Consider the following 27,935-nt stretch of genomic DNA (forward strand, 5'->3'; position numbering starts at 1 on the left):
TCAGGGAACTACCCCCCTAGTAGTACCCCAAAGAAAGCCATTTCTCCATGGCTTTCCGTGCTGCCCCAAGAGGAGGAAGCAGCAGGAGCCTGCAGGTCCTCCTTCCCTTCCCCAGCAGCGATGCCGGAGGGCCACCCCGAAAACCCAGCCTCCCAGCCCTGCCCCACAGGTCCCAGCCACGGGAACTAGCAGACTGGTGGGGAAGGGACTATTCCCAGCACAGATGGAAACCCGAGGGCCACACGTGGCTTCTGTGGTTTTCCCCAGACGCAGTGGAGCCAAGGCTGGAAGCTGGATTTCCAAACCTCAACTTGGGGCTCTGTCCAGAGCCCTCCCAGGCTTTCCCCTTCCCCTCCCACGGGCCTCAGCTTCCCTGTTCCCAGTGGCCTCGGGCTCAGCCTTTGGCCTTTGCTTCTGCATATCTAGCCCTGCTTCCGCCACACGCTGCCAGCCCACAGTCCCTTCCCCCTCTGGCTTTGGCCAACGCCTGAGATCCTCGGGAACTGGATTTGGATTTCAGTGGCTCAGCAGTGATGCCAGCTGCTGTGGGCCCCGAGGACCCTCTGACCGGCCTCAGAACCGTGAGGCAAGAGAGCATGGCTGTTGAGGGCACAGATTGTAGGTCAAACTGCTGAAATGTAAACCCAAGCTCTACCTCTTGGAAGCTGTGTGGCCTTCGACAAGTACTTACATTCTCTGTGCCTCGTGACCTCTCTGTAAAACAGGGTTAACAGCAGTCCCTCCCTGTTGGGGTGAAGTGAAAGCCGTGCCTTGCACATGGTCCGTCCTCATACATGTTAGTGTGTTTTTCTTACTATTACTCTTGTGTCCTTGTTATCTCACTTCCAGTCCTGTCCTTCAGGGCCTCTCCAGGTGGGGCTCTGCCAGCACCATCTTGAAATTCCCAGTTGTTTTTGAACCAGAGACCCCCATTGTCATTTTGTACTGGGCCTCACAGAATATGAGGTCTATCCTGCCTCCAGGACCAGGCTGTCACAGACCTCTGGGCTACTCTCTGCTTCCTTTCCTTCATGACTCTTGTCCCTGATTGTTGCCAGATAACCTGTCCTATAATTAGTGGATTAGTGTCTATCTCTCCAAATAGATCCTAAGCTCCATGAGGACATTGCCCAGTGTTGGGATCATCCCTGTGTCCCCAGGGCCTGGCACATTGTGGGGTTCACTGGAGGCATGGATGAATGTCCAGCTCCTAGCCAGACCCCAAGGGAGATAGAAGTTCCTACCCCATCCGAAGGAAGTGGATGCTTTTAAGGCCATACAGAAAGAACCCATGAGGCGGTTTGGTGTCCCAGAGTGGGAAGTCGGGCTGTAATCACATTAGGAGTCTGAAAGAAGGGGACTCCGGTGAGCTGGGGAAGGCTGCTGGGCAGATCTGGGCCTTGGAGCCCACATGAGATTGGGAAAGGTATTGAGACACTCCTGAGGGACAGCTGACCAGCTGTTGTCACCCACAGCCCCAGCTCCCCTCAAAGCGTTGCAGGAGCTCTGTGGCCTTGGGCAAGCCCATCGACACCTCCGATCAACCTCCAGGCAGAGCAGAATGTCACAGCATGTTTCATTAATGCAGCAGTAAATGAACCAGCCTTCCCTCTCATCACCCTTTCGGTGATGCATCCTGCAATTGGAAAAGTTTCTTCTCTGCCTTCGAGGGGGCAGAGGTACCAGTCAGACCCTCTCATTTCCATTCCAGAACATCCCTTTGACCAGGTAAATGTCTGGTTTCCAAACCTTTCAGACCATGCAGTGAAATACTGAACTTCTAACGTGAACCTTCATCTTGGCTGGCAGAGATCTCAGTCTGGAATTATTTTCTTCCTAAATCAGAGCACAAGGAGAGTCCCAGAGTCTCAGAGGAGGAGAGCCTGGAGCTTGGCTGAACATCCAAGGCAGTGGGCGTTTTCCTGAAGCAATGGGCTCTCTCCTCCAGGGACCGTCGGGGGCACCCAGTATGGGGAGCAGGCCTAGAACTCAGAAAGCCAAGGCAACAGCGTGCCGCTGTCACCACCATGATGTCAGTGGTGGCCCTGGCAATTACAGGAGGATTCGGTTATCGGAGCTGTGGCGGTGCCCCGGTCCTCCAGAAGCCAGGAAGACCCTAGACAAGTAACTGACAATCCAGTCACTGAGCATTTCTGGCAGCACCTTAGCATGGAAACACAGATTGGAGCTCCGGACCTTGTCACTAACCCCTTGGGCATCCCAGCAGAGGAAAAGGCAACTTCTCTGAACCATGGCTTAGTCATCAGTGAGACTCTCATGTCTCACAGCCACCCCTGAGCTGGGTGCCGGCACAGCTGGGAACAGACGCAGGCTCTGAGCTGGCTGTGGTCTCCCGGACAGGCCTGCTGAGGGGTCTCCTGCAGAAGAGACCTCCTGGATTTCCACGACCTCCTCTGGCCCCGGGCATACAGTAGATGCTCAGTTAATACAGGCCACCATGATTCTAGACTCTGTTGAGCCAATGGCATGTTTCCCTCCACTGGCTTTCCAAACCCTACTCTTCCCCTCATGAAGCATCCCAGTCTTTCTGCAGAGGGGGGCAGACATGTGTGCGGCCACAACCCTCATTCCCAGGCCCCAGAGCTGCAGAGGAGCCCCGTGCCTGCACCCGTCCAGCTCTGACATTGCCCCCGCGGCTCGGGTGCGGAAGGTGGGACCCCGTGTGGGGTGTGTGTAGGTGGGCAGGAATGGAGACGCCTGAGCTAGTAATAAGTAGTCATCACTTTCCCTGAAGGCAAGAAATATGAGCCCGTGCATAGTTTTAAAACCACTTGCCCTAGGAATTTTGCTTTCAGAAATTTTTAAGCAGACCTACAAATTATGTGGTAAAGCGTCCGACATTGAGAGAACCATAATAAGTCAGTGGCCCTCGGAATATCTAGTTGGGAACAATTATGAGATTAAAAAAAAAATGAACAGAGAGACGTTTGTCTGCATTTGCACTGCTGTTAGAATCATTTTTTAAAAGAAAATCTGAAGTTATTCTCCCTACACCCACCTCCCAAAATGCAGCTGTGGTGTGGGGAACTTTTTTTTCTTTTTCTTTCTTTCTTTCTTTTTTTTTTAAATAAAAGAATGCAGTCTTAGAGTGAAACAAGACATCTGATTTCAGAACCCAAAGATGGAAGAATAAAATAAATGAGGGATGGAAAAAGCATACCGACAATTTCCATTCTCCCCCCCCCTCAAAAGGCACGATTTCCCTAATGGCAGGTGTTGCCAGTGGCAAAAATGGAATATTAATCTTATCTCTTGAGCCATTCCTCTCCCCTCTATCACCACCACCAGAGAAGACTTCTCCCAGAGAGATGAGAGCATAATAAGCGACAGGGAAATGGATTTTTGCCTTTTTTTTTTCCCCCCTCACAAGGTTGTAAAACTGCATGTCTGCTGTGTTTCCAAAACCTGGACCCACACATCCATGTATCTGAGACCAAGAGCTTCCCTGCCCAGCCACTGGGAGCAAAAGCAGCTCAGGTTAGCCAGGCCAAACCTAAACCCACAGGTTTCGTGGTGAGCAGCCAGCTGGCCCCCGTAGGGAGGTATCGACGAAACCCAGGGCCAACAAACGCAGAGGAGAGAGGAGCCGGTTTGGGCCAGCTCAGCCAGTGACCGCTGACAAATATTTGTGAATGGCCAGAGCAGGGAAGCCTGGGTCTCCATTGTGGGGGATCGAGGCCCGGCCCCCAGTCTGCTCCAGTGGCTGGGGCTCTCTCAGTCCTTTCCCACGCCCAGGACATGGGCCTCGTGTGGCCATCACCGCAGCAGATCTCAGTCCTAACTCGGCCCTTCTCTCCTGCACTGGATCGTAGGGCAAACAGGAGACAGACAGGAGGTGGGTCCTGGGTGCTGAAACTAGCTGACAGGCTGGGCACACTCTGGAGAGTGTGTGGGATTTCACCTCACTGAGCCTCAGTTGACTTATCTGTAAAATGGGAAGAAAACTTCTTGACCAGCCTGCATGCAAGACCAGTCCCAGCAGTCGGTGGCCCTGAGAACGAATCAGAGCCTTGAACAGGAAGGAGAAAATGCATCAGGCTCTTCGGTGCCTCCCCACCACAAGGGGCCACCCAGCCCCCTATTAGCCCTCTTCTTTTTGACTCCATTGTCTTGCCTGCCCAGGTAAGAGGGGGCCCATAAGGGTCTCCCCTTCTGCCTGCAGACAGCATTCTGTGTGTGCAAAGGAGGTGCCCCCCCCCCCCAGGCAGAATGGGTCTAAGAACACCCACTAAATGCCCCTTGGTCATTGCTGTATGGACAGAACTGGCTGGCTCCAAGGTCTGGCAAACTAGGATGACATGGAATTCCAGGCCCTCCAAAATTTCCAGCAAGAACAGCAGAATGTCTACAAGACCTAGCTGCTTTCTTCTGAGCCCTTGACCACCAACCATGTCGAAATTACCTCCTTCCTCCAGGTGGAGAGAAGTTTTGTTTTGTTTGTTTTTTTTTTTTGTTTTGTTTTGTTTTGTTTTGTTTTGTGGGGGAAAGGAGGGAGGATGTTGGGCAGAGACAGGGAAATCCCTGATATGGCAAGTGGGAAGCCAGACAGTTTTAAGACAAATGCTGGGAAGGACTAGGTCAACCATCGTTTGGGGGCATTCCTTGGGCCGTAGCTGCAGGCACCACAAATTTTCTAAATAAGGGTGGGAAAAGTCGTGACAATCAAGCATTATCTGCCAGGGAATTTCCAAGGTTCTTCTCTGGGCTTAAAAATTACTCATACTCTGAGAACAAAGAGAGTGGAAGGAGAGAGGGCGAATTACTTGAAAGTCACTGAAAAATAAAAGCAGGGAGAATTCACAAAATGTCACAGGCGTATGACACCCTGAGGAGTGGGAGGGCCATGGAATTCCTCCCGGCTCCAGGCTTCTGGCTCTCTCCAGATGGAGGAGGTCTGTGCCCCTCAGGTGAGGGCTGCTGGCTTCCGAGCCGACTTGTGGCTCAGGCATCTGGATTTAGGTCTGGGCAGTCTGAAGGCCAGTTGGTGATCCTGGAAAGAAGCTGACCCAGTGACTCACTTTGCGGACGGGGCCCAGCACTTGCCTGGGTGCCTTACTCATGAGCCCTGCCCCTCGGTGAATGCAAATTGACTGTCTTCCAAAACTTAGAGCTGTGGTACCTTGCTGCTCCCTGCTTTTTAGAATGAGTCCACTGGGGAATAAAACTGAGAGTTGTAGACATGCCGGCAGAGGGGAGGGGTGTGGGGAGGAAGGGATGCCTCTTGCACCCGAGGATCAGGCCAGCGTGGCCCCAGGGATGGGGCTTCAGACCCAATGAGATTGAACCTGGACATCAAGGATGAAAAATACCATGCGGGCCTCCTGAGAAGGGCCCAGGTCACACCCAGACAGCCAGACTCCGTGACACGTCCCAGGCTTCCGTAGATGTTTCTGTAATGACTCTTAAATTATTAAAATAAATACAGACAACTAGAAACCCTGGACATTCTACATGAAAACAAGCATAAGAGGACTCCAAAAGGTTGGAGAGAAGGCAGACCGGATGGGGACCGTGGCGCCCAAGGAATGATAGAGTAGTAACTTGCTTGATTTTCTTCCTGGCCTCACAGATCCCAGACTTGGAGCCAAAGAAGCCGGCAACCCAGAAACACCGGTAGGCACAGGCAGACCGAAAAGCCCCAACAAAAACCTGCCCTCTCTAGCCAGAGGACCGGAAAAGGGGCAACCTTGCGAGGCAGAAAACTTTTGGATGATAACACTCAACTCTAGACAAAGCTCCCAGAAAAAAGGGGGGGGGGGCTCCACCCTGACCCACACAAGCAAAGGCCAAGGAGAGAGCCAAGAGTTGACTCTCACGGGCCTTGAGGAGGGTCCCAAATCCTCCCCAAGGTGGTGTCAGAAAGGCTGAGTGAGGACTCGGGACTCGTCCCCATGGGGCACGGAGCACCCCTCCCTCTGTGTCAGTGGAGGCCACCTGGTAGCAATTTGTACCCTCCTCGCCAGGGAGGCAACAGTGTGGGGAGCCAGAATTCCCAGCCCTCCTCAGCCGTAAAGAGGACCTCCCTTGGAGTATCAGAGAAAGCCCAGTAGGGAAGCCGACCTCTACTACCCGCTTGGCAGTAACGAGGCACGACAGCCCTTTCTGGTACTGGAGCAAGGTCAGAGGAAGCCGGCCAAAACCGTTCTAAGACTCAACTTAATTAGGTCCAGACTCACAGAACATAATACCCAAGATGTCCAGGTTTCAACCGAAAATCTCCTAGTCATACTGAAACCCAGAAAGATCTCAACTGAATGAGAAAATACAACAGATGCCAAGACCAAGATGACAGAAATGTTAGAATTATCTGACAAGGGGTGCCTGGGTGGCTCAGTCATTGAGCAGCTGTCTTCGCTCAGGTCATGGTCCCAGGGTCCTGGGATCAAGCCCTCATCGGGCTCCCTGCTCAGCGGGGAGCCTGCTTCTCCCTCTCCCACTCCCCCTGCTTGTGTTCCCTCTCTGGCTATGTCTCTCTGTCAAATAAATAAATAAAATCTTTAAAAAAAAAAAAAAAAGAATTATCTGACAAAAGATTTTCAAAGCAGCCAACATAAAAATGCTTCAAAGGACAATTAGAAACACACTTGAAACAGATGAAAAATTAGGTCTTGGCAAAGAAATGGAAGCTCTAACAAAGGCCCAAATGAAACTTCATAGTGAAATTAACAACTCAATGCACGGCCTACACAGCAGAATGTAGGGGCAAGGGAAAGAACCAGTGTACTGGAAGATAGACTAGAATTGATCCAGTCTGAGCCACGCAGAGAAAATAGGCTGGGAAAAGAAAAAAAGGAAAAAAAAAAAAAAAAAAAAAGAAACGGTGAACGAGCTTCTGGGACCAGGGAGTCCAGAATAGCGTATCTAACGTGTGTTCTCAGAATCCATACAGTCGAGGAGGGGGAAAGGATGCGGCTGGAATTACCCTGAGAAATAATGACTGCAAACAGCTTGTGTGTTGGCGGTGGGAATGCAAAATGGTACAGCCTCTCTGGAAAATACTTCAACAACAAGGCGTTGGGTTTTGTTTTTTTTTTTTTTTTTAACTAAATAAGCCACAACCTTGGAGCTCCTGAGTGGCTCAGTCAGTTAAGTGTCGGACTCTTGGTTTCAATCTCAGGCTTGTGAGATGGAGCCCCAGTTGGGGCTCTGCACTGGGCACGGAGCCTGTTGGAGATTCTCCCATTCTCTCTTCCTCCCCCCCACACCCCCAAGAACAGAGAAAAAGGGAAAGAACTTCATGTTCATTTAGAAAACAAAAATAAAAAAGAAAAGAAAAATCCTCATCCCATCCCCTAGAGAGAACCACCGTTAGTGTTTTGGTGAGTCTGCTTCCAGATTTTTCTAGGCACATAAATATTTACCTTAAAAGATAGCACCGTGCTACACGTTCAAGGATACCTACTTTCTTCTGTCAACCAGAGTCAAGTCTTACACCATGTCCTACGACTCCACATTCAGTTTCCATTACGCACTGCTGTGATGAACATCCTTGTACCTACACCTCTATGCAGGCTTTTGTTAATTTCCTTTGGATAAATTGCCACAAGTGGAATTACAAGGTCCAGTGTGTGTTCTAGAGGCTCTTGTAACAAATCATTGAATTTCCCTCCAGAAATATACTAATTTCCTCCTTCTATTATACAGTGTTTAGTAGTTACATTTGTGTGGAAACAAAAGACCACACACCGGTCTCTCATCTAACAACTTTAATTTCCCCTTTGAAGTCCCTGCTAGTAGGGGAAGCTTTTCAATGAAAAAAAAAGTTGTTTTCATTGATTTTAATGGGAAAGTGATATGTGTAACCACAACCCAAGATGCCTCCACATTTTCACAGATCCAAAATTATCAAGTGAACATTGAAACTGAGTCTGTATAAGTAGTAATAGTTTAAAGGAAATAAACACCTTTTTGTTCATAAAATGCAAAGCAATGAAGATCTGTTCTACCCGCCAAGGAGAAGGCTCACAGACGAGGGTATAAGCCTCAGTCTTTAGAAGGTAAAGTCTTCTTTCTACAAACATCTTTCAATGACTTTACACCTTTTAAGGTGCTCATGGTCGTCTTGTTCTCCATCTGCACGTCATATAAAGTCATGGTGTGGAAAATACCGAGACGGTAGACCCGAAAGGGCTTCCACAGTTGGAAGCACCCTTTGTGCACAAGACCGGAGGGTCCCCAGAACGCCCCCTCCCATCTCCTCACTTGTCTTCAGTCCACAGATCAAAATGTTTGGGGTTCATCCCAGGTGCACACCTCAAGTCTGTTCCATGTGACATTCTCTGCCTTAGAAATAGCGCGTCCAGGAAATCGGTGAGTCGGGTGTCACACTCATGTCCGTTAGCTCGGACTCCCATGACCAAATACCACAGACAGAGTGGCTCAGCCACAGGAATTGAGTTTCTGGAATTCTAGAGGCTGGAAGTGGGAGGTTAAGGTGTCTGCAGGATTCGTCTCCCTTGCAAATGGCTGCCTTCTTGCCATTTCCTCATATGGTCTTCCGTGTGCCTGCGTCCCTGGTGTGTGACTGTGTCTAGATTTCCTCTTGTTATAAGGACACCGGTCGGATTGGATGGGGGCCCACCCTAATGGCCCAACGGATTAACTAAATCCCCTCTTTAAGGGTCCTCTCTTCAAATACAGTGGCATTCTGAGGTGGCAGGGATGGGGGCTTCCACATGTGGACTGTGGGGGTGGGGACACACAATTCAGCCCATCACAACTTCTCATTGCGTTAGTGGGCTTGGGGATGGAAATGTCAATCTACCAAAAGAAAAAAGAAAAAAACGGTTGTTTAACAAATGCTATAACTTTATAAGAGCCATTATGGTAAAAAGCCATTACCAGGATAGTTGTTACAGACACGGGTCTGTGTATATGTCTTTGCCGGAACGTGCATGGAATATGTTTGGAAGCTTCCCAAAATGGTAACGGTTGCTTCCAGAGTACAGGTCGGGCGGCTGCAGGCAGAGTCAGGAGGGTTCATGATCTCCTCTAGCGCCTCCTTTGAATTTGGTTTCCCACACATGGGCTGACGTGTGTTCTAATAAAATAATACTTTAACTCAAGGACCGACTCAAACCCTCGGGAATCGCGCGAACCTGTCTGCCTCCTGCTCTGCTCTATCTGTAGGTCCCGTCCTGAGGAAGTGATCAGGAAGGGAGCTGAAAGAAGGAATGAATGAACGGCTCAGGGGATTGCTTTCCTGGTGTTTGGCACAGGGACCTCGAGCCGCCCTCCTGGTGACCCTCTGTGTCTTCCCCTTTTGGTTTGCAGACGGCAGCAGAGACCCCCAGGAGGAAACAAGCCCCAGCAGCATGGTGACCACCAGCCAGGCAGTGCCAAACACAACAGGGACCACCAGAAATCCTACCAGGGGGGCTCGGCGCCCCACCCCTCAGGGAGGCCCACCCACCATGGCTACAGCCAGAACCGACGCTGGCACCATAACAACATGAAGCACCCCCCGGGCGACAAGGGGGAGGCAGGCGCCCACCGCAATGCCAAAGAGACCGTGACCATGGAGAGTTCCAAACTGGAGGACGCCCTGGGGGACACCGGGCACAGCGGCCTCGAACCCCCCTGCAGCCCTGATGCGCTTGCCCCAGTGGCTTCTGAGAGGCTGCCGCCACAGCAGCCAGGGGGTCGGGAGGCCGAGACAAAGCGTAGAGACAGTATTATTCCCGAGCGCGTCGGGGAGCGGCCCAAAATTACCCTGCTCCAATCTTCCAAAGACAGGCTGCGGCGAAGGCTGAAAGAAAAGGTACCGGTAATTGAATTTTTGTTGTTCTCTTGCACCAGAGAGGACAGCGCGAGGTAGGCACTTTGGTGGTGGGTGCGGGTCTGAGGTGGCCCCTGCTGCCTCTGGAACCCCTGGTCACCAGAGGGCCGGCCCATGGCCAGTTCTGCATGAACCCCTCCAGCATGTTCTGGCTCCTCCCCTTCCGGTCCCCCAAGAGGCCCCGGCGGGGAAGAGGGGGCACTGGGCAGCAGCCCCCAGCCTGAGAGGGAAGGGGAGGAAGGGGCACATACCCGAGGCGGGTGGGAAGGGTACAGAGAAGGCCTGGTTCTCCCCTCCTGCCTTCTCTGTGGTCAGACACTGCCCTATAGTGCTAAAGGGGACTTGGGGGGAAACTCAGAGCTGATATGATGAGAAGGACGGATGCTTCTCCCCGAGGTAAGTGCCAGCCAGCTGTGGTCCCCACCAGGGTCGAGAGTGAAGGTGAGTTGGGAAGAGGTCGAGCAGGCCTTGGCTTTGCTGTTCTCCTCCTTCATCAGACAGCAGCCAGGGAAGGGTCTAAGGAGGCCTTTACCCCCTACCCAGCACCCTGCAGGTGCCAACCCTGCATTGGTACAGGCCCGAGAATGAGGGCCTTAAGTGTTGCCCCCTGCCTCCCACCCCTGGCCTCTCTGTCTTCACTTTACCCCCGGACCTGGCTTCCAGAGCCTGACCCACCAATTCAGGAGAACATGTCCCTTAGCCTCTAGCAAATGGGTGGGACTGTGTCGCTGGCAGCTTCCGGTCCACTATGCTCACCCTAACCCCCCTTCCTGCCAGAGATGCAGGAGAGGTCACCTGGGGTAGCTGTTCTGAGAAGGCCAACTTGCCCCCCAGCCCTCCCCAGAGTCCTCCTTCTGGGGCTCCTGTGAGCCCGAAGCTGTGGGCTTCTCCCTGGCCTCTCTCAACCACCTACTCTCCTCCTTTTGCCCAAGAAGCCGGGCCCCGGTCCACACTCAGGCAGGACAAGGCAGGTCAGACCTCTTCTCCAGCCAACACCTGATGCTGAGATGCTGCTCCCAGCATCCTTTCCAGCCCTGAGTTCCCACCCACCATGGATGGAGCCACTGTGGGGCTAGCCACTGTGGGGCTTGCCACTGTGAGGTCCAGGAGGGAAGCGCCATTCATTTCCCTGCTTCTCAAAGGTAGGAGCCTGGAGGTGGTTCCCAGCTGGTGACCAGTATGTCTTCTCCTGAAGACTTTCCAAGACTTGTTCCTACAGCCTGGACAGTGTGGCGAGATTACTCATTGCATTCCCTCCAGTTCCACTAAATGTAGCTACACTGTCGAGGAGTGGAAACAACATGGGCTTGAGAGTCCAGCTGGGGCCCACCCTGCCTTTGACTGGCTAGGTGACCTTGGGCAAGTCACCTAACCTCTCTGAGCCCCAGCTGACTCATCTGTACCCACCCTGCAGACAGACTGTAAAGATTAAATGTCATGACACGTGTAAAGCCCCTCCTGGGTGGTTGTTATTTTATGTACAAACCACTCTTCTGCCTTGGGGCCCAGAGAGTTGGGCAGTGGGGTGGGCAGGGGGGGCTAGAATAGAAACAGTAGATCCATAGCACCCACAAATGGGTTTCAAGGACTCCTCTTAGATGAGGCCCCGGATTCCTGGACCAGGAGGACAATGGCATAGACAGTGGCAAGGCTCAGGGAAAGCTATGCATCATCTAACCTCCTCATCTTACCAGTGAGTAAACTGAGGTCCGGAGAGTGAAACCACTGCCCATAGCCATATGGCTAGAGGCAGAAAGCAGGTTCTAGAACCCTGGTTTGTTCTAGGCTAGTGCTCTCCTTGTTGAGAATGCAAGGACAAGCGTGGGACCTCCCTTTATGTCCCTGACCCTGCCCTTCACCCTGATCTTACATCCCAGCAGTTAGGGTGATCACGTTCTTGGCTATCCATCCATGATGTTTGAATAAATACTTTTGAGACTGTCAGATGACATTTTCTTCCTTCACCAGTCTGGGTCTGATCCACTTGCAGTGAAACTTCTAAAGAGTGTTGAGTCTGTTGTTTGAAATTTCCTTCCAGGAAGTGCCAGTTGATTCAGTGGCACATGGCAGGATTCCTTGGTAGGTAGCATTTGTTCTAGAAGGCCAGCACAATCTCTGTAGGACACAAAACCAGGGCTCTGTTTACCCAGAGATCTCGATTGTCCGAGGGCTGAAGGAACCTAGAGTCTGGGAGACCAGGTAGCCGTTCCATGGGCGCCTTTAACCAAGATGGCGGGCATTTTGGGTACTTCCCTCCTTCTTGCCCTTAGACTCCATATTTTGCTTGTTATCTCATTTCCTCTTTTACAAGCCCCATTAAGTCATGTCTAGCTTGAGACATTTTATAGGCAAGTAGACACACAGCCAATATATATGGGAATCCTGGGTAAGAGTTAGAGCTTGCAAGAAGGATCAGCCCCAGAGGTCACAGGAGCCAAGAATAAGGTCAGCAGAGGACCCTGGGGCCAGACGGTCTTTGGGGGAGGTCCGCGTTCCAGAGGGACCCGACCTCGGGTTCGAGAAGGTAGGGCTGGATCCTTTCTGGGGGTGGCAGCCCTCCCTCCACTGGTCACCCCCAGCGGTAACCTCGGCTCCGCTCAGGCGCAACTCGGTTTGTCTCCCGCACCCCCAGGACGAAGTGGCCGTGGAGACCACCAGCCCTCAGCAGAACAAGATGGACAAGTTGATTGAGATCCTGAACAGCATGCGGAACAACAGCAGCGACGTGGATGCCAAGCTCAGCACCTTCATGGAGGAGGCCCAGAACTCGACCAACTCCGAGGAGATGCTGGGAGAGATCGTCCGGACCATATACCAGAAGGCCGTGTCTGACCGCAGCTTCGCCTTCACGGCCGCCAAGCTCTGTGACAAGATGGCCCTCTTCATGGTGGAGGGGACCAAGTTCCGGAGCCTGCTTCTCAACATGCTTCAGGTAACCGGCCCCCGCCGCACCAGCCCTGGGTTAGCACTAGAGAGAAGGCTGCAGATGCTGACCACAGTTGAACTCTTCCCAAGTTCCACCCTTGCCCGATTAATTATAGAAAATAAAAAGGCACTCGAGGGGCGAGGGGTGAGTGTCGGATTTGCATGTGTTTGTGTGAGTGCTCCATGGTTACAATGGGCCAATATAATTTTATAGGTGTTTCGTGTTTAACCAGCCTTGCCCTGTTTCTATTTCCGTGATAAGAGCGCTGATGCTTGGTCTTAACCCGTCTCTGTGCGTTGACCTCTCCTTGTCCGAGCAGACTTGAACTTGTGTGGACTTCTCTTTTCTTCCTCCTCCTCCAGCGTCAGGCCACCACCCCTCCCAGCCCCCAGAGCTGGTGTAGCTGGTGCTTAGATGGGTGTGAGTGGAAGGCACGGAGGCTTGGAGCAGGAGAGGTGTGGTCTGACTGCCAATGCACTGGGCTTCCCGAAAGCACCTTTAAGGCAGAGGGGAAGCGTAGAGAGCCACGACTGTCTTGTCCCTCAGTGCCTTCCCACTCAAAATCCCTCCAGAGAGCTTAATCCCCATCCATTTCATCCCTTCTTCCGTGGGTCCCAGCGCTCGGTGCTGGTTTACTAGCGTCAGTGGGCAGCAGGTACAGGCGTGTATGCGTTAAGACTGTCCCATCTCGAGAGCTGGAGGCCAGTGCCTGCTCTTCTGTCGCTGGTGGCATCAGGGAGAGGTAGCAGGTTGCACAGTGTAGCCATGTCACCTGGGGACTCCTGGCTATGGGAAAGTCATCTCTACTCTGACTTTGTACCTTAGACTCGCCGAGATGTGAACTGAGTTTCCAGTCCAGGTAGGGCAAGACAGGAGCCTGGAAGTTGTGAGCGCAGAGTTCCAGAACAGAAAGAGACCCCACCCCACCCCACCCGCCGCAGGTCTATGTGAACAAGGGTGAGCGTAGAAGAGGTCCTCCAAGCCACAGCGCTTCTGAGAGGCATAGGAGCTCTGTCCATAATCACACCCAAACACCAGGCGTAAACCATGTGGTCACGCCAGTCTTAAGCAGCTGGTTCAAAGTCTGCTGTCTCTTCCCCAAAAGACGGGGAGGAGGGAGCCCCCTCTGTGTGCTGCCCGAAGGGCTCCACGCCTGCTGTCCTCCCCTCTTCCTGGGGAGCCTGCTCACTGTAACCTGAGCCCTCGCCAGCCAGCCCCAACAGCTTCTTTCCAGCTCCAGGCCCCGATCAGGTTCCCATTCCTGGATCGCCCACACTCCCCTGGTGACGAATTCCCGCATTACCTGAGGGATTTGCACATCGGGCATGTTCCTCACGGGCCGGAATGTCCTGGGAGAGTGTGGACGGTGGCGGCGGGGAGCAGCCTGTCTGCCACGTACGTGGGGGGGTAGTGAGGGACAGGGTCGGCCTTTGGCTTTGGCTTTTGTTCTTTTCCAGAGAAAGGCCAGGATAGGCCAGGACTTGCAGACAATGGCTGCAGCTCCAAGAAGCCTGGCCGGAGCTGGTGGCAGGCAGACATCCAGGGTGTGGGGACGAGACCCACCCAGCCGGGAAGGGCTGCTGGCCGCAGGGCCCGCCCAGGATCCTGCCCGGTCAGGCGCTTCTTCCAACGACCTGTGGTCAGACCAGCCTTGCCCACAGTGTCCGGCAGGGCATCCGTCCTAGGACAGGCTCAGCCACAGAAGGGGTTCAGTGGCACAGCCGCCTCTCCCATCAGCCGCAGAGTGGACTGGCTTAGCACAGCAGGAAGGGAACCCGCTTGGCCCCGCCGAACTCCGCGAGTCCTCTTCGCATCCCCCGGCTAATAACGTCGTGTCCAATTAGTGTGCCGAGAGTCACAGTTTGGCAAAAACACTAGCGCAGGGCGAGGGCACTAAACCGAGAGCCGGGACACAGGGCTTCTCAGCCCGATTCAGCGGTCAGCATCTGGCACTGGGCCTCTGCTGCTCCCGCCGGGAAGTTCTTGGCCCGGCTGCTTGACCCTCCTCCAGGGGTCTTCCAGGTTGACGCTGCTGGAGATAGTCGGGGGCCTTGAGGGGGCGCCCGAGGGGCCCCACAGGAGCTGCCTCCACCTCACTTTCCCTGGGCCCTGCCGCTGCCAGAAACAGTCCTGGCTGTTTCCGCCCACCCCACGCCGTGGCTCAGTGATGGGCAGGGCGCAGCCTTCGGGAGCCAGCCCAGGAGACCCAGCCCTACTGAGGCCACCTCGTTCCTGGGGTGGAGGAGGGCTATCAGTCCCCATCTGCTCTTTGCCTGGGTAGGGTATCTGTGCATCAGGTACTGAGAAATCGAAGCGTCCCCCGTAGGCCCCCACGGACCCCCTCTTCACCACCTGCAGCCCCAGCTTCTGTGTAAGCCAAGGAGAAAGGGCCCTGGAAGGGGTTGAGCTGGACCCTCACTCTCAAGGCCCCTCGGGCAGGCTGGATGTGCCGGCCTGGGGCTGCCCGGGAGCTCCTGACAGACCAGCTCCCCAATCACGAGGCCCAGAGGAAGCCCCCTCATTGGTGGGTCCGCTCGGGGCCCCTCGGGCCCCACTGCCTCTCCCTGGCACTGGGGAGGCGGCAGATTGAATGAAGTGAGCTTTCCAAGAATCGTGGCCATTCACCACACTGGACTCACAAGGTACCAGAAAAGAGGGAAATGGACATGGCTTATCAAACCCTACTTCCCTTCTTCACGCCCACAGCGGGGTCTTGGTTGACTTGCCTTCATTTTCTGGCAAACCTGATTCGTGTTCCTCTCCCGGCAGACAGCCTCCAGCCACCAGAGCCCTTTCCTTCCCTTTCTCCTCGCATGGCTCATACTCAGCTCATACTCAAGCCCCCCCCCCCCGCCTCTGGATCTCCAGCCAGTCACTTCGGTGGCCTCTGAGATGCCCCTCATGTGGCCAGTTGGGCTGCTGCCTCCACATCAGAGGCCCGGCTTAGCGATGCTGGCTGCAGTGGGGCCCAGGGTGTGAAGTACGCTATGAACACAGCTCCCAGTGCCGGCTTTGGACGGCGTTCTCCTTGGCCGACTGCTTTTGCTGCCTGGGTTTCGGCAGTGGGAGCTGGCAGCGTGGGGGAGAGGGGCAGGCTCTGCTGTAGGGGACTCTCTGGCAGAGGGGTGAGGGCTCCCTGCCCCTCCGGGGTGCAGACCTCTTCAGTGGGGCCAAAGGGAGGTCAGAGGACCTTTAACCCTTCCCAGCCAGAGACTCAGCATTGTGCTCTCCTGGAGCCCAGAAGCACTCCCCTCCTAAGCCAGTGGGGTTTCAATGGACCCGTCCCCAATCCCACAGCTCAAGAATGGTCTTCAGTTCTTACATCAAAACCAAGTCGTTTTGCCTTAAATATGGTCCTTTTCTTCATGTTCTTGTAAATAAAATTCCACGTACTAAACAGTGGAATTTCTTAAATGTCTATTACGCATCGAGTGTTAGATCAGTGTTTTTCACCAGATCGGTGCTTCTCAACTCGAATGTGCTTTTGAATCGCATGGTACTTAATTTAAATGCAGATGTTGGTCCCCTCGTTCTGAGTGCACCCTGAGATTCTCAGGTCTGACGAGCTCCCAGGTGATGTGGGTGCTGTGGGCCCAGGAACCTGACACTTTGAGTCACAAGGCCTTGTACTGGGTGACTGCCAGTTTGTGGGTGATGGGTCAGTGTCATAGATGGGCCCACTGAGTCACAGACTTTTATTGGTGTGCTTGTCAGCAGTGGGGATGCAGCCTGGGAACACTCAGTTGCAGCCACCAGGTTTTCTGTAGGCCAGGGGTTCTCAGCCTAGCTGCCCGCTCGAATCATACGGAGAGGAGCATACCACTGCAGGAGTCCTAGCCTGAACCAGCTGAATTAGGTTCTCCAGGGACAGGCTGGCCATCCTTCTGAAAGATCTCCCCTGTGATGCTGCAGTGTAGACAGGTGAGCACCACTCAGGAGGTAGACAGTCCAGAAATGACCTGACTGTGCCACCATTGTCCCTTATGAACCAGCTGGCCCTGCCTGTCATCCCGTGAGCCAGTCAAGAAATTTGTAGCAGGTACTGGGCTCTTTGCTGAGTAGCGTGGAGGACGCGGAGCCTGAGCCAAGGAGTGAACACCAAAGCAGGAGACATGGCATCTGAGCCGGTCCCTTCACTTTGTCCGGCCTCAGGATCCCCCCTGGGCCATGAGGAAGCCATTCTAGACCATCTGGGGGACCCTTTCTCACATTCCTTGTCATCGTTTTGGGGTTCCTCCAGGAGCAGCTCCTCACTAACCAAGTCAACCAGGCAGGAGCCCCAAGGTGCCTCTCCTCGCCGCTGGCCCTGTTCCTCTCTGTCCTTAGCTTGTCCCCCTGTGTCCTTTTCCTCTTTCTTGGCCTCAGATATATGTCGGAGCAGCTATCACGTGTTTTAGGAAAGGGACCTCACTCTAAACCCACATGGCCCGGGTGTGCCAGAGGCTGGGCCACCTGGTAAAGCTGGGGAGGCGATCGGCTTCACGGCCTAGTGTGCGTCCCTCCACCCCCTCCCACCCAACTCCCGACTTCACGTTTGCTGGGTCCCACACCCACTGGAGCATGTGCCTTGATGCTTTCTGACTTCCAGGGGAATGTGGGGTGCCCAGGACCCCCGGGTGACAGAAGTTACCAAAACTCTCGGCCTTGATCCTTACCCGGAAATTGCGGGATGATAATGGGGTGTGGTGGGGGAGGCTCCAGCTTCACGAGGCGGGGAAGAATGACTGTGCCTCTTTTTATGGGACCTCTGGAATGAGAAGCATTGGAGGCCTGAGCCTCCTCCGCCCGGCACTACCCTGTCACCACCCCAGGCCTTCCACTTGGGCTCCGGGAGTGCTCCTTCGCGGAGGTATGCCTGGGCAGTACAAGTTCAAGCCCTCCTCTGTTGAAATGTGCGTGCCCTGTTTAGCCAAGAGGTGTCTGCATCTGAGCTATGCAGAGCAAAGTATTATTAGAGCAGGCATCAGTGTGTCTGTAACTGACCCCAGCTCTCCCTAGCAACCGTTGCCAACAACACATCTAACAGAAGGATGCGATACCTTTTTTGAAAAAAAAAAAAAAAAAGAACTCATCTCAACTCAAGTCGTAAACACAGCAGGGCTATTGTGGGGCAGGGGTTTAGGGGGGAGACAAAAAAAAAAAAACAAACCACCAAATCGGAATCTGGCATATGACCAGATTTCAAAATAAATTGCTCTCCACCAGCACCTTCTATAAGATTGTCTCTTTCAAAAAAAAAAAAAAAATGGCCTCAAGCTAGAGAACAGATAAATTCTCGAGTTTCTGGCTGGGTCACCAGTTGGCACTGTGTTTGGGGCTTTTGATATGTGGAAACTCCATTGAGTGGTGCCAGGGGTTGCGTGGGGCTTTTGAGGGGTCTCTGGGAGTGATTTTAACTATGGGTTTTAGGCCCAGGAGGCACACTGAAGTTTTCCTGGTCTGTCTGCCCCATCAGTACATCAGAAACGTAAGATACATCTCCAGGGCTGGTGGGACACGTACACCCTACTCTTGCCCCGTTTCTCCCATCCTCTGCCCCCTGTCTTGGTCACACATTTGTTGGCTTGGGGCAGAGGCCCTGGGCCATCCTTCGAACGGCACTCATCAGAGAGAACTTCCTTCTCTCCTGGTTATCGCAAGGCTTCAGGATAATCAGACCTGTTCCTCTTCATCCACAATCTGGAGTTCCTAACTCCCATCTTTTACAGGTAGAAGGGGTGAGGGGCTAACCTTGGGATTGTAACCAGCTCTAAGTGTAAACTCCTTGAGAGCAGGAGTCCTGGATGAGTTGGCATCGGTCCCCGGCTGCTGGCGTCATGACTTGGGCATAGTAGGTGCTCAGGAAATGCTTGGAAGGGAAGGATCGAGCCCTCCGTCTTAGGTCCCAGTGCTCCCTTGTGTGTCATGTATTCCTCCACCCCTGAGCACTCCGTGTGTGAGTGTCAAGACTCTCTCTCTGAGCTGGGTTCCAGGGTAGGAGCCCTGCCCCATGTTTACAGATGAGGAAAGTGGCTTGGGAAAGCTATAAGCCTTACCCAACGTCATGGGGCTGGATGGGGGCTGTTAGTCCAGCACCCCAGCTCCTGGGGGCTCCCATGCCCCCCCCCACAGATAAGCTGTAGGGTCAGAAAGTTCAGAGAATGAGGAATCTGTCTCCTAAAGCTATCAGTGGGGATTCCAAAGTCCACCGTTCCAGTATAATCCCTCTGCATTTCCAGCCGTCTCAGAGTTGGGCTTTCTGGGCCAGTGGAGGGCTGAGGGTGTCTGAGGAAATACCTTCACATCTCCACTGGCTTTATCCAGATGAACCACACAGCTGCCATTCCTGAGGTGACACCTGGTTCTCCCCCTCGCTCCTGCTCTCTGCTCGGACCTCCCTCACTTCTGCACACCCACCGCTGAGCCGACATGCGCTCCAGGCATGGAAACTAATTTTACTGTTGGCCCGAGCCAGGCATACCCAGGGATAGAAGCGCATTGTTCTGCGCATTCCAGAGCCTGAGCAAAGCCCAGGGCTGTGCCCACCCCCAGTTCCCCTCCACTGGTTGCTAGAATCAAGAGGGGATAAAGCAAAGGGCTCCCGGCAGTGTAGACCACTTACTCCGCAGGCAGAGTGTGGATGGTGATTGCAAAGACCCACAAAAGGTCTTTTTTGCTTTTAAAAAAAAAAAAAAAAAAGTGGCACCGCCTGTTGGCCAGAGTGCGAGCACCTTGAGTCATTATGCCTGCTTGTCCTGAAGTTATTGCCCTGTGAGGGCCTGGGGAGCTGCAGACATAGTCCCCCGATGGTGGGCACCAGCAAGCCTGCCTCCCACACCATGGGAAACCGGCTGTCCCAAGAGCTTGACCTTTGGCATCAGAGTCCACGGCAGGCACAGCTACTGCAGCAGGGAGAGCCTCGTCCTCCCTACCAGAACCAGCAGGGACACACTTGTTGGCCACCCTGGCTTTGGAATGAGTGGATGGTGCCTTCTTTCTTCCAATCCCATTTCTTCCTCAACAAACCCATTATTGCGCCTTTGCTGCGTATCTTGCCCCCTGGCCCAGCCTGCCTATGTGTCGTCACTGCTAATCCACCCACCCCTCTGGTCTTCGCGCAGTTTGTGCGGGTGGGGTACTGTCCAAAGTCGGCGTGTTGTACTTGAGGCCCCAGGTGTCTCAGATTGTTCAGCTTGGGGTGGCCTGGCGGGGGGGAGGGGATGCTGGGAGGGCATGGTGGCTTTCGAACACGCTAAGTGCAATTCTGGAATGCTGTGCTGGGTGGGACAGAAGCAGCCCGTGACCTGAACAGGGAAAACGCATTTTGAATTTTTAATCAGAAAATAAGCAGAGGAGAGAAAATGATCATGGGCCCTTGGTAAGTCCCAGAAGGAGCCCAGAGCCGCAGCTTGCCCGTGAAGGTTTTCTTGTCAGAGGCCGTGTCCCCTGGCGTCTTGAGAGCAAAGACTGTTCTTGTCATCTTTGTGCCCCCACCCCACCATGCCAGCACATAGTGGGTCCTTCCCACTATGCTTCCAGGAGCTCAGTCCAGCGGGGACAAAGGAGCATTGGTGACAGCAGAAGGAGACAGTTCAGTGTTCTGCTCCCACCCGTCTCTGGGCCAGGGAAGCTTTACCCAAGTCAGAAATTGTTTCACCATCACCCATGTCCCTTGCCAGGCCATGTCCTCCCCCCTGCACGCCCTCACCCCCCACCCCGGCTTCATTTTCCCTGCTAAATCCCCTGATAGAACTTGGCTGGGCACTTCCCTGTCTGAGGCTGCCATGCCAAGGCAGGCACTGTAGATAAGTGGGTTATCGGAGAAGGCCAGCTCAGGTGTCCCAGGCCCCAGAGGGTCACCCCTGGCTGGCTGGCAGCTTACCCCCAGCACCTCCTCCTTCCCCCTTCCTAGAGCCAGGCCAGCGGGAGATGGCAGATCCTCCCTGCAGCTCAGCGAGTGGCCGGCCCCGCTGGGAATCTGAGCTATGCTAAGCCACTCCAGATCACAGCCTGGTTGCCCTGCCCAGGCACGGCCAGCCCAGACAGGGCGCCTCTACCTGCCATGGCCGCCTCTGGAAAGCTGGCACTGCCTAGCCCGATGGAAAAAATCTCCCCGCAGGTTATGTAACTGCTCGCTACCAGCCGCCACCAAGGAAGAGCAGCAGTCTCTGGGCAGGGAGGGGATGGCGGAAAGGTCATTCCTTCAAAGAGAAGTCAGTAGTCTTGAGTCACTGTCCAAGCTCTTCCTCTGCACTCAGGCTTCACAAGGCCCCACGGAGACTGCCCTTCCCTGTAGCTCGTGGAACTCAGATGCCCCAGCCGTGTAGTCCAGAAGAGTGACAGAAGCTTGCCAAGGGACCTGGACTCAGCAAGAGGGGCTGAGAAGGAGAACGCGAAGAACAGTGTCATTGTTGGCCTGTTTGGTTAGGTTGGGTTTCTATCTTTGGCCTTTTTTATTGTGATAAAATATATGCAACATGAAATTTACCACTTGAACCACGTTTAAGGACATAAGAGTGGCACCAAGGACAACCATGAGGTTGCACCCCTCTGCCACTGTCCACCCCCAGAACCTCCCATCATCCCAAACAGAAGCCCCGTGGCCACCAGATATTACCCCCAGCTTCTCACCTCCCATCTCCACGACTCCCATGCTCTACGCAGGCCAAACATGCATGGAGCCATAAGATCGTTGCCCATGTGTGTCTGGTGGAGGTCACTTAGCAAAGTGGTTTCAAGGTTCATCCACGTGGTACCACATGTCAGAACATCCTTTCTTGTCACGGCCCAGTAACACTCCGCTGTGTGGATCTGCCCATTTTGGCTCTCCATTCATTCATCGTGGGACGCTTGGGTTGTGTCCTCCTTTGGCTATTGTAAGTACCACCGCTGGGAACATGTGCATCCGAATGTCTGTTTGGCAGGTATATGCCTAGAAGGGGAATTGCTGAATCACATGGAAATTCTACTTTTAACTTTTCAGGAACTGCCCAGCTATTTTCTGGGAAGTCGTTTTTTGATGGGGTAGATAGAATGAGCCAAGACCCAAAGAAACGATGCAAGTAAGGGACAGTGGGGACACCACCTGGCCTGGAATCAGGGGTGTATGTGGAGAGTTGGAGGAGGTCCGTAAGATGGAACAGAATGGTTGGGACTTTGTGAAGGAGGACCAGGATGTTATGCTTGGAAATCTCTCACGTTAGAGACCCAGCCGTTCTGGGTGACCACAGTGCTGCTGCGGGCGCAGCTCCCCCTCACCATCCCGTCCCCGGGCCCACGTGCACTGGCTGTGTTCTGGATGCCTGGCGTGGACAAGAGTGACTCATCAAAAGTTAAGGAGTATGGGAGTGGGGCGGAGAGAATTGAGGGGATGGAAAGAAGATGACAGGACAGCGATGTCAACAGCCAGCAAGAGTGTCACACTTGTCGTGAGCTTGCTGCTTTGGGGGACAGCTGGCTTCCATCTCCCCAGGCAAATAAGAGGTGCCCATAAGTGGACAGAAGTCTTCCCAGCTCCCCTCCAGGTGGCTACCAAGCAGTCCCCAGGCAGCCCAAGGTGCAGAAGGCAATACAAGGGGCCCTGGGGAAGCTGCTTGGCTCACTGATCATCCCTGTCTTGACATCCCCGCTATTACTGAGCACGTTCCAGACAGATGTGCATTCCTACATCATCTGCAAGACTTGGGGACCAAGTCTTGGGGCCAAGGCACTACTATATAGTGCCCTGCTCCGCCTCGGAGCAGGGGTGATGCTGAAGCAGGGGTAGTATAGGCGGTATTCAGGGGCAGCTGGGCTGAGGGTGAGGCCATGGGGCCAGGCAGTCTCACCAAACCTTGCTGCCCTTACTTACCTCCCACTCCTCTACTGAAGCTCCCCCGCTCCCCCAGGACATATTTTCTGGCCTGCCTCAAGGGGAAGAGCAGGAGACAGAAGTCCAAAGCCAGTGTCTGGCCTAGCTCCACCCACTCTGGGCCTCAGGGTCCTCCTCTAGTCTAGGGGCCGACCTCTCCACTGGGCAGCGGGGCTCCTGGCTCCTTGTGTCTGGCCCCCTCAGCGCCCTGGGCAACTTGGGGTTGTGGAGGTTGCATGGGGGTTTGGGACCGAGGTGAGCCTGGAAAATATTTGGGAGTCGCCTAGGGGCAGGAAGAGAAGACAGGGCGTTGCTCAGGAGGGGATTTGGAGGTGTGATGGAGCCGGCCCCGAGGCTCCAGCCGGCTGGGTTCTAGCTCCTGTCCTGCATTTCTCCAGCTGGGGGACCTCAGGCCAGCCCTCCCAGCCATCTGGTGGCTTCCTCACCTATAAAGTAAAGGGGGCAGAAGGGCAAATCCAAATCCTGCCAGCTCTGTCTGTTATTCCGGAGCCAACCCCCTGGGCACACAGAGTGCATGGTAATTACCCACTGCTGACTGATGGGTCTGTGGGTTGACCAGCGAAGAGCAGACCCCAGCAGATCCTGCAGATGCCTAGGGGGTGTGGATGCGGGGAGGTGGGTTGTGAGGTCCGGCTCCTTCCTGCCCTCCTGCCTGGTCTGCGGAATCCGTGCCCGCCTGTGTGCAGAGCGGCCTGCAGGGGGCGCCAGCACGCAAGGCTGGCCATCTTGGCATCCTGGGGGCTCTCCCACTGGGAGGATTGAAGCCATATGATGAAACTCTGCCACAAAGCCACCATCCTGCAATTTCCAGCCCCTCAGGAGCCCCAGCCCTGAGTCCGGCAACCCCAGTTTGAGGGTCCCTTCCAGACATCTGCGGCAAGGCCGCGTAGCGCTCACTCCACCATGACTGGGTGTTCCTATCAGGTGTCCAGCTGGAGGCCCCTTCCCCCTCCCTTTGAGCTGGGCAGTCACTGTGCAGGCATTCAGGGTGCACTGGCTGGGAGCAGACACTGCACCCTGGCTACCCTTTAGGGTTTTGTGAGGTGGATGTTGATAATCCCACTCTATGCATGGGTACAGAAAGTTCCAGAAAGCTTAGGAAATCCTCCTGAAGTCACACAGCCACTCAGTGACAGAAGCAGAACGGGACCCCTGCCTCCTCCGAACGTACGCCCCCCCAGTGCCTCTGTTGGCTGAAGTGTATTCGTGTTGGGGGGCAGAGTAGGGTCAAGTATTAGGGGACCGGTGGCAGGGAATGAGCTAAGAAGTCACCTTTGAATGACAGTGTGACCAGACTAGACAGGAGCTGAGTGATCTCCTCGCAGTCAGCTCACGACAGTTTCCAGACCAGAGCTCTGGGGTCCACCGGCCCCTGCCTGCCTCAGCAGGGACAGGGGGCAGGGGTGCCCCTCTCCACCACACTACAGACGAGCGGCAACAAGGTGGCTCCTTGTCCTCCTACCCAGCCTCAGCTTCTCCTCTGTGGTTGTCCCCACGATTGCTTTCCAGTCTGTCTCCCTGGTGATTCATGGAAAAAGGCAAAGGGAAGAAGAAAACTCAGTTCCGTTTGATTTGTCACTGTGTGATGACCCCGGGAGGACTAGAGGCTCAGCTCTGGGTCAAAGTGGGTCCTGGCGAATGCAGTGGAAGCCTGGAGGAAGTGGGTCATGTCTCTGATGGGGCCTTGTGTTACTGTCGCCTGTCTAGGCTGGAGGAGAGGTGGTGGGACCTTTCAAGGATCCCTTCCTCACTGGTCACCAAGCCTGAGAGGACAGGACCTCAGGTTTGCAAAGGGGAAAGGAAAGAGCGAGCGAGCGAGCCTGTGTGCTGTCTCATTCCTAATGCTCTCAGTTATGAAGCAGGGAGGACCCAGGGGTGTTAGTCTGGGCTGCTCAGTCCCAGAGGAGCCCTTCTAAGGTTTCCCCAGCACGCTGCCCAGAGTGTCACCCCAGAGAAAGAGCCTCGCTGTGAAAAGCCATCTTTGCTGCTGCTGCCATGCCTTTTCTTTTTTTTAAAACTCCCCCCATACGACTTGATTTATTACGACCTCTATGAGTTTCAGCAGCTGTGGCTTCATTTCAGAATCAGGTTAAGTAGCTGAAGGTTCAAAATGGGAAAGGTCATGGGGGGCGGGAGGGGGTTGCTGCTGGAAGGCGAGGGACACTTAACACAGCGCATTCCCACGCACACCTCCGCGGCTGCCTGGGGGTCACGCGCATGCCCTCCCTGCAAATGTGCCCGGCCACACAGACACCTTGGCTCCTGTGCCTTTTATAAAAGGGAAGCTTGAAAATGTGGCACATTGGCACATGGCAGCTGGCTCCCTGCGTGCTTCCTCTCCCTCTGGCCTGGACAGAAGAGGCAGCCTTCTGGAGAGCTGGTTAGAACGAGAGCCCTGCGGGGGCAAGGTGGCCTGAGGCCAGTTCAGCTTAACAAGCATCTATTGAGCTCCCTCTGTGTACCTAAGGGGCCCCTGAGTGGTGGGGTGGGGCTCGAGGGAGGGGAATGCAGACAGGCTCCGATGCTCCTTCTATCCCTTTGCCAGTCCCTGGGCTCCCTTCTCTCATCCCATCCCTTCCCAGCTGGCATAGCTTTCCAGCACACAGACCCCCATCCCTGCCTTGGTGGAGCTTCAGGCTTTTCAAGCCCCCTCCTTATTATCAGGCTCCCAAATGACCCCAGAGGGCTTGCTTGCAAAAGTTTGTTCTCTGGACTTTGTGTTCCCCCCCACCCGCCCCGTCTGCTCTGCCCTCCCCGTGCCTCTTGGCTCTGGCCCCAGCGCCAGCCCCTGTCTGTCCCTGCAAACACAAGTCAGCTGTGTGTGCAGACAAAGCCTTGCGTCGCAGTGGGGGCCGGGCCTACAGAAGGGACGTTTCCAGGGAACTCTGGGGGCGGCGGCTGGGGGGGCAGAGGCGACTGTCTGATAGCAGGGACTCAGCGTCACCGTCTAGGGGACCTGGCTGGGTCCCAGGGGCCAGTGGCTGTGGGTGGTGACTGGAGAGGCGGCCAGGCTGGAAGAAATCTGCTGTTTGAGAAGTGTAGGAAACGGTCTGCAGAGAGAGATAACACAGCCCCGGCTCTGTGTGTCTGCGTGCGTCTGCGTCTGCCGGCCAGGGTGGCTGGAGCCAGCCGGTCTGAGGCCGTATCTAGTGAGATTTTTGTCCTGGGTTGTGAAAGTGACCTATGGAGCCAGCAGCAGGGTTCAGGGCCTGGGAGAGGAGACATGTGGTCCTCCCTCCCCTCCCCCTCGGGCTGTGTTCCTCTCCATGTTCCTGCTCCCCTCACCCCCACCAGAGAGTAGGAGGGGGAGTGGGGCTGGCCAGAAGGAACATTCTTCGTGGGTGCAGTGCAAACGGTTAAAAGGCCTAGTTTCAGTCTCGACTGTATCACTGACTTCACATACGAACTTGGATACGTCCCCGCACTAGTTCTGGTTCTCAGTCTCGTCGGCTATAAAATGGGGATTATTTATATCTGCCCTGCATATCACACAGGAGGGGTGGAAAGATCTTATAAAATAAGGATGTGAAAAGTTCGTAAACTGTGAAGTGCCGCATGAATGGTTGTCATGATTAAAATTGCTTTGTGTCGACTCAGGCCAGCGAATAAAGACTTGGGTCATAGGAACATGGCAGTGAGCCGTGGGAGGCAGTGAGCTGTGGAAGGTTCCGGAGGGGTGGTGGTGGGTCATAGGTTCCAATCGAGAAGCTGGACCCAGGGCAGGAGGGAGGGCTCAGCCCGTCTGAGCCTCTCTGCAGACAGAGGAGTAGGTCCCAGGTCTGCTGACTCACATGGAAGGTGGCCTGGGTTCCATACATGTCTCCAGGGAGACAGGGGAAGCTTGGTGAAGCTTTACCTGGAGGGTAAAGTTCTAGCTGTTGCAGAGGGAAGAGGGGTAACTCTGCCTTCCTTTCTTAACCTCCACTGTCCAAGGCAGCCAGGTCACCCTGTCCCCTGCCCCTCCCCATCCTGACCTGAAAATCAGCCCCCTCTGGGATAGAAAGTGGAGGAAGGAGCCTGTAGGGGTGACGAGCTCTTAGGCTGAGAGCAGTGTACAGCTCCCTGGGGGTGTGAACGCCACCCACCCCTGAGGCCCTCTCAGCCTCCGCCTTCCCCTTCCTTGGCCCAGATCCTGGGGCTTCTGGGCACCCAGAGGGCCACAGGTCAGGTGCCAATGGCTCTGGGAACTGCAGGCCAACAGCGCCTGGGGCTGGCATGGAGCGGCTCAGCATCGCCTCCGGCTTGGGTTCCCTCTTCTGAGCCTCTGGGCTGAGTTGGCAGGGCCACACAGACTCCTTGGCTCCCAGTGCCTTATAAACGGGGCCGGGGCCGTGTGTGAAGCTTACGGGAGGAATGCCTGGCGCCTGCGGCCCAGGGCAGCTGCTGCCCCCTCCCTCCGTTGGCCACCACACCACCAGAGCCAGGAGGGAACAAGAGCCAGCCCAGGGCAGGCCTGGGAAGTGGGGCGCTTTGCCTGGTAGGCCCTTTCCCCCTGCCCTGACCTGCCTTCCCAGAAGACCCCCGATTACAAAAGGGTTTTCTCCTTTTCCTCCGATTAACCTTCACCTGTCCTATGTCCTAACCCGTTAGTGAGTGACGCGGTGTGCTGCCCCTGCCCTCCTCTCCACCGAAAAGAAGGATTGGAGACAGGCCTGTTAGACGTGGGTACCGCACAGGCCATCCCCCATGGGGACAGGCCGAGGGGCCCTTAGCTGAGTGGTTCCCAGGCACCAGTCCCGGGTGCTAGACCGAAGTTGGTCTGCACAGGGCGCTGTACCCGTACGGTTTATGTCGGCTGGGATTCGGCCACCTGGCCCCCCAGGGAAGGACTGGCCATTATTCCGAGACTGCATCCTTCCTCCTCTCTTGGCATTAGATTGTCCTTTCTTTTATGAAATGATGGATGAAACCTTTTTAAAAAAAAACATCCCTAGCAAAATAAAACACTGGCAACCCTCAGACCTCTCTGATCCAAGAAATCCTGGAGCCTGCGCCCAGCCCCCTAGTTGATGTCCAGAACAGCACACCTGCGGCAGGACATCCAGCTGTCTGTGCTCGGGGAAGCCCAGGCCTGCAAGGCCCGCTGGGTTGGGTACAGCCCGGAGCGCTGGGACAGGGCACTCCCGAACCTGGGGCTACGTGTCTCGGCCTGACAAGCCTTTGCAGCTTGGCAGCTTGGGTTTTAAGCCCAGCCCACCTGCTCTGTGTTCCCGGCTGGAGATGCTTCCTCCCACATGGCTGGGAATGCAGCGTCCCAGCTGCCACTGTGGACTGCCGCTGCCCCTGCAGGCCTGGGGACACCCAGAGAAGCTGCAACGGCTGTCTCCTACCAAACCCAGCATGCTGACTGCCGCGCTCAT

General features: G+C 54.8%; 1 protein-coding gene across 2 annotated transcripts in view; it reads left to right on the plus strand.

The window, feature by feature from the left end:
• The window catches only part of LOC111142581 (cap binding complex dependent translation initiation factor), a 210,050-nt gene that overhangs the window by 111,391 nt on the left and 70,724 nt on the right, over positions 1-27,935 (plus strand). Inside the window, exons 7-8 of one of the 2 annotated variants that reach the window (XM_022495869.1) lie at positions 9,295-9,787; positions 12,432-12,731. In XM_022495869.1, coding sequence (XP_022351577.1) covers positions 9,295-9,787; positions 12,432-12,731 — 793 coding nt within the window. The remainder of the gene's footprint in view (positions 1-9,294; positions 9,788-12,431; positions 12,732-27,935) is intronic. The other variant, XM_022495870.1, reaches the window with a different exon arrangement.

This window comes from Enhydra lutris, unplaced genomic scaffold (assembly GCF_002288905.1).
Source record: "Enhydra lutris kenyoni isolate GAN:26980312 unplaced genomic scaffold, ASM228890v2 scaffoldscaffold8, whole genome shotgun sequence".
NCBI lineage: Eukaryota > Metazoa > Chordata > Mammalia > Carnivora > Mustelidae > Enhydra > Enhydra lutris.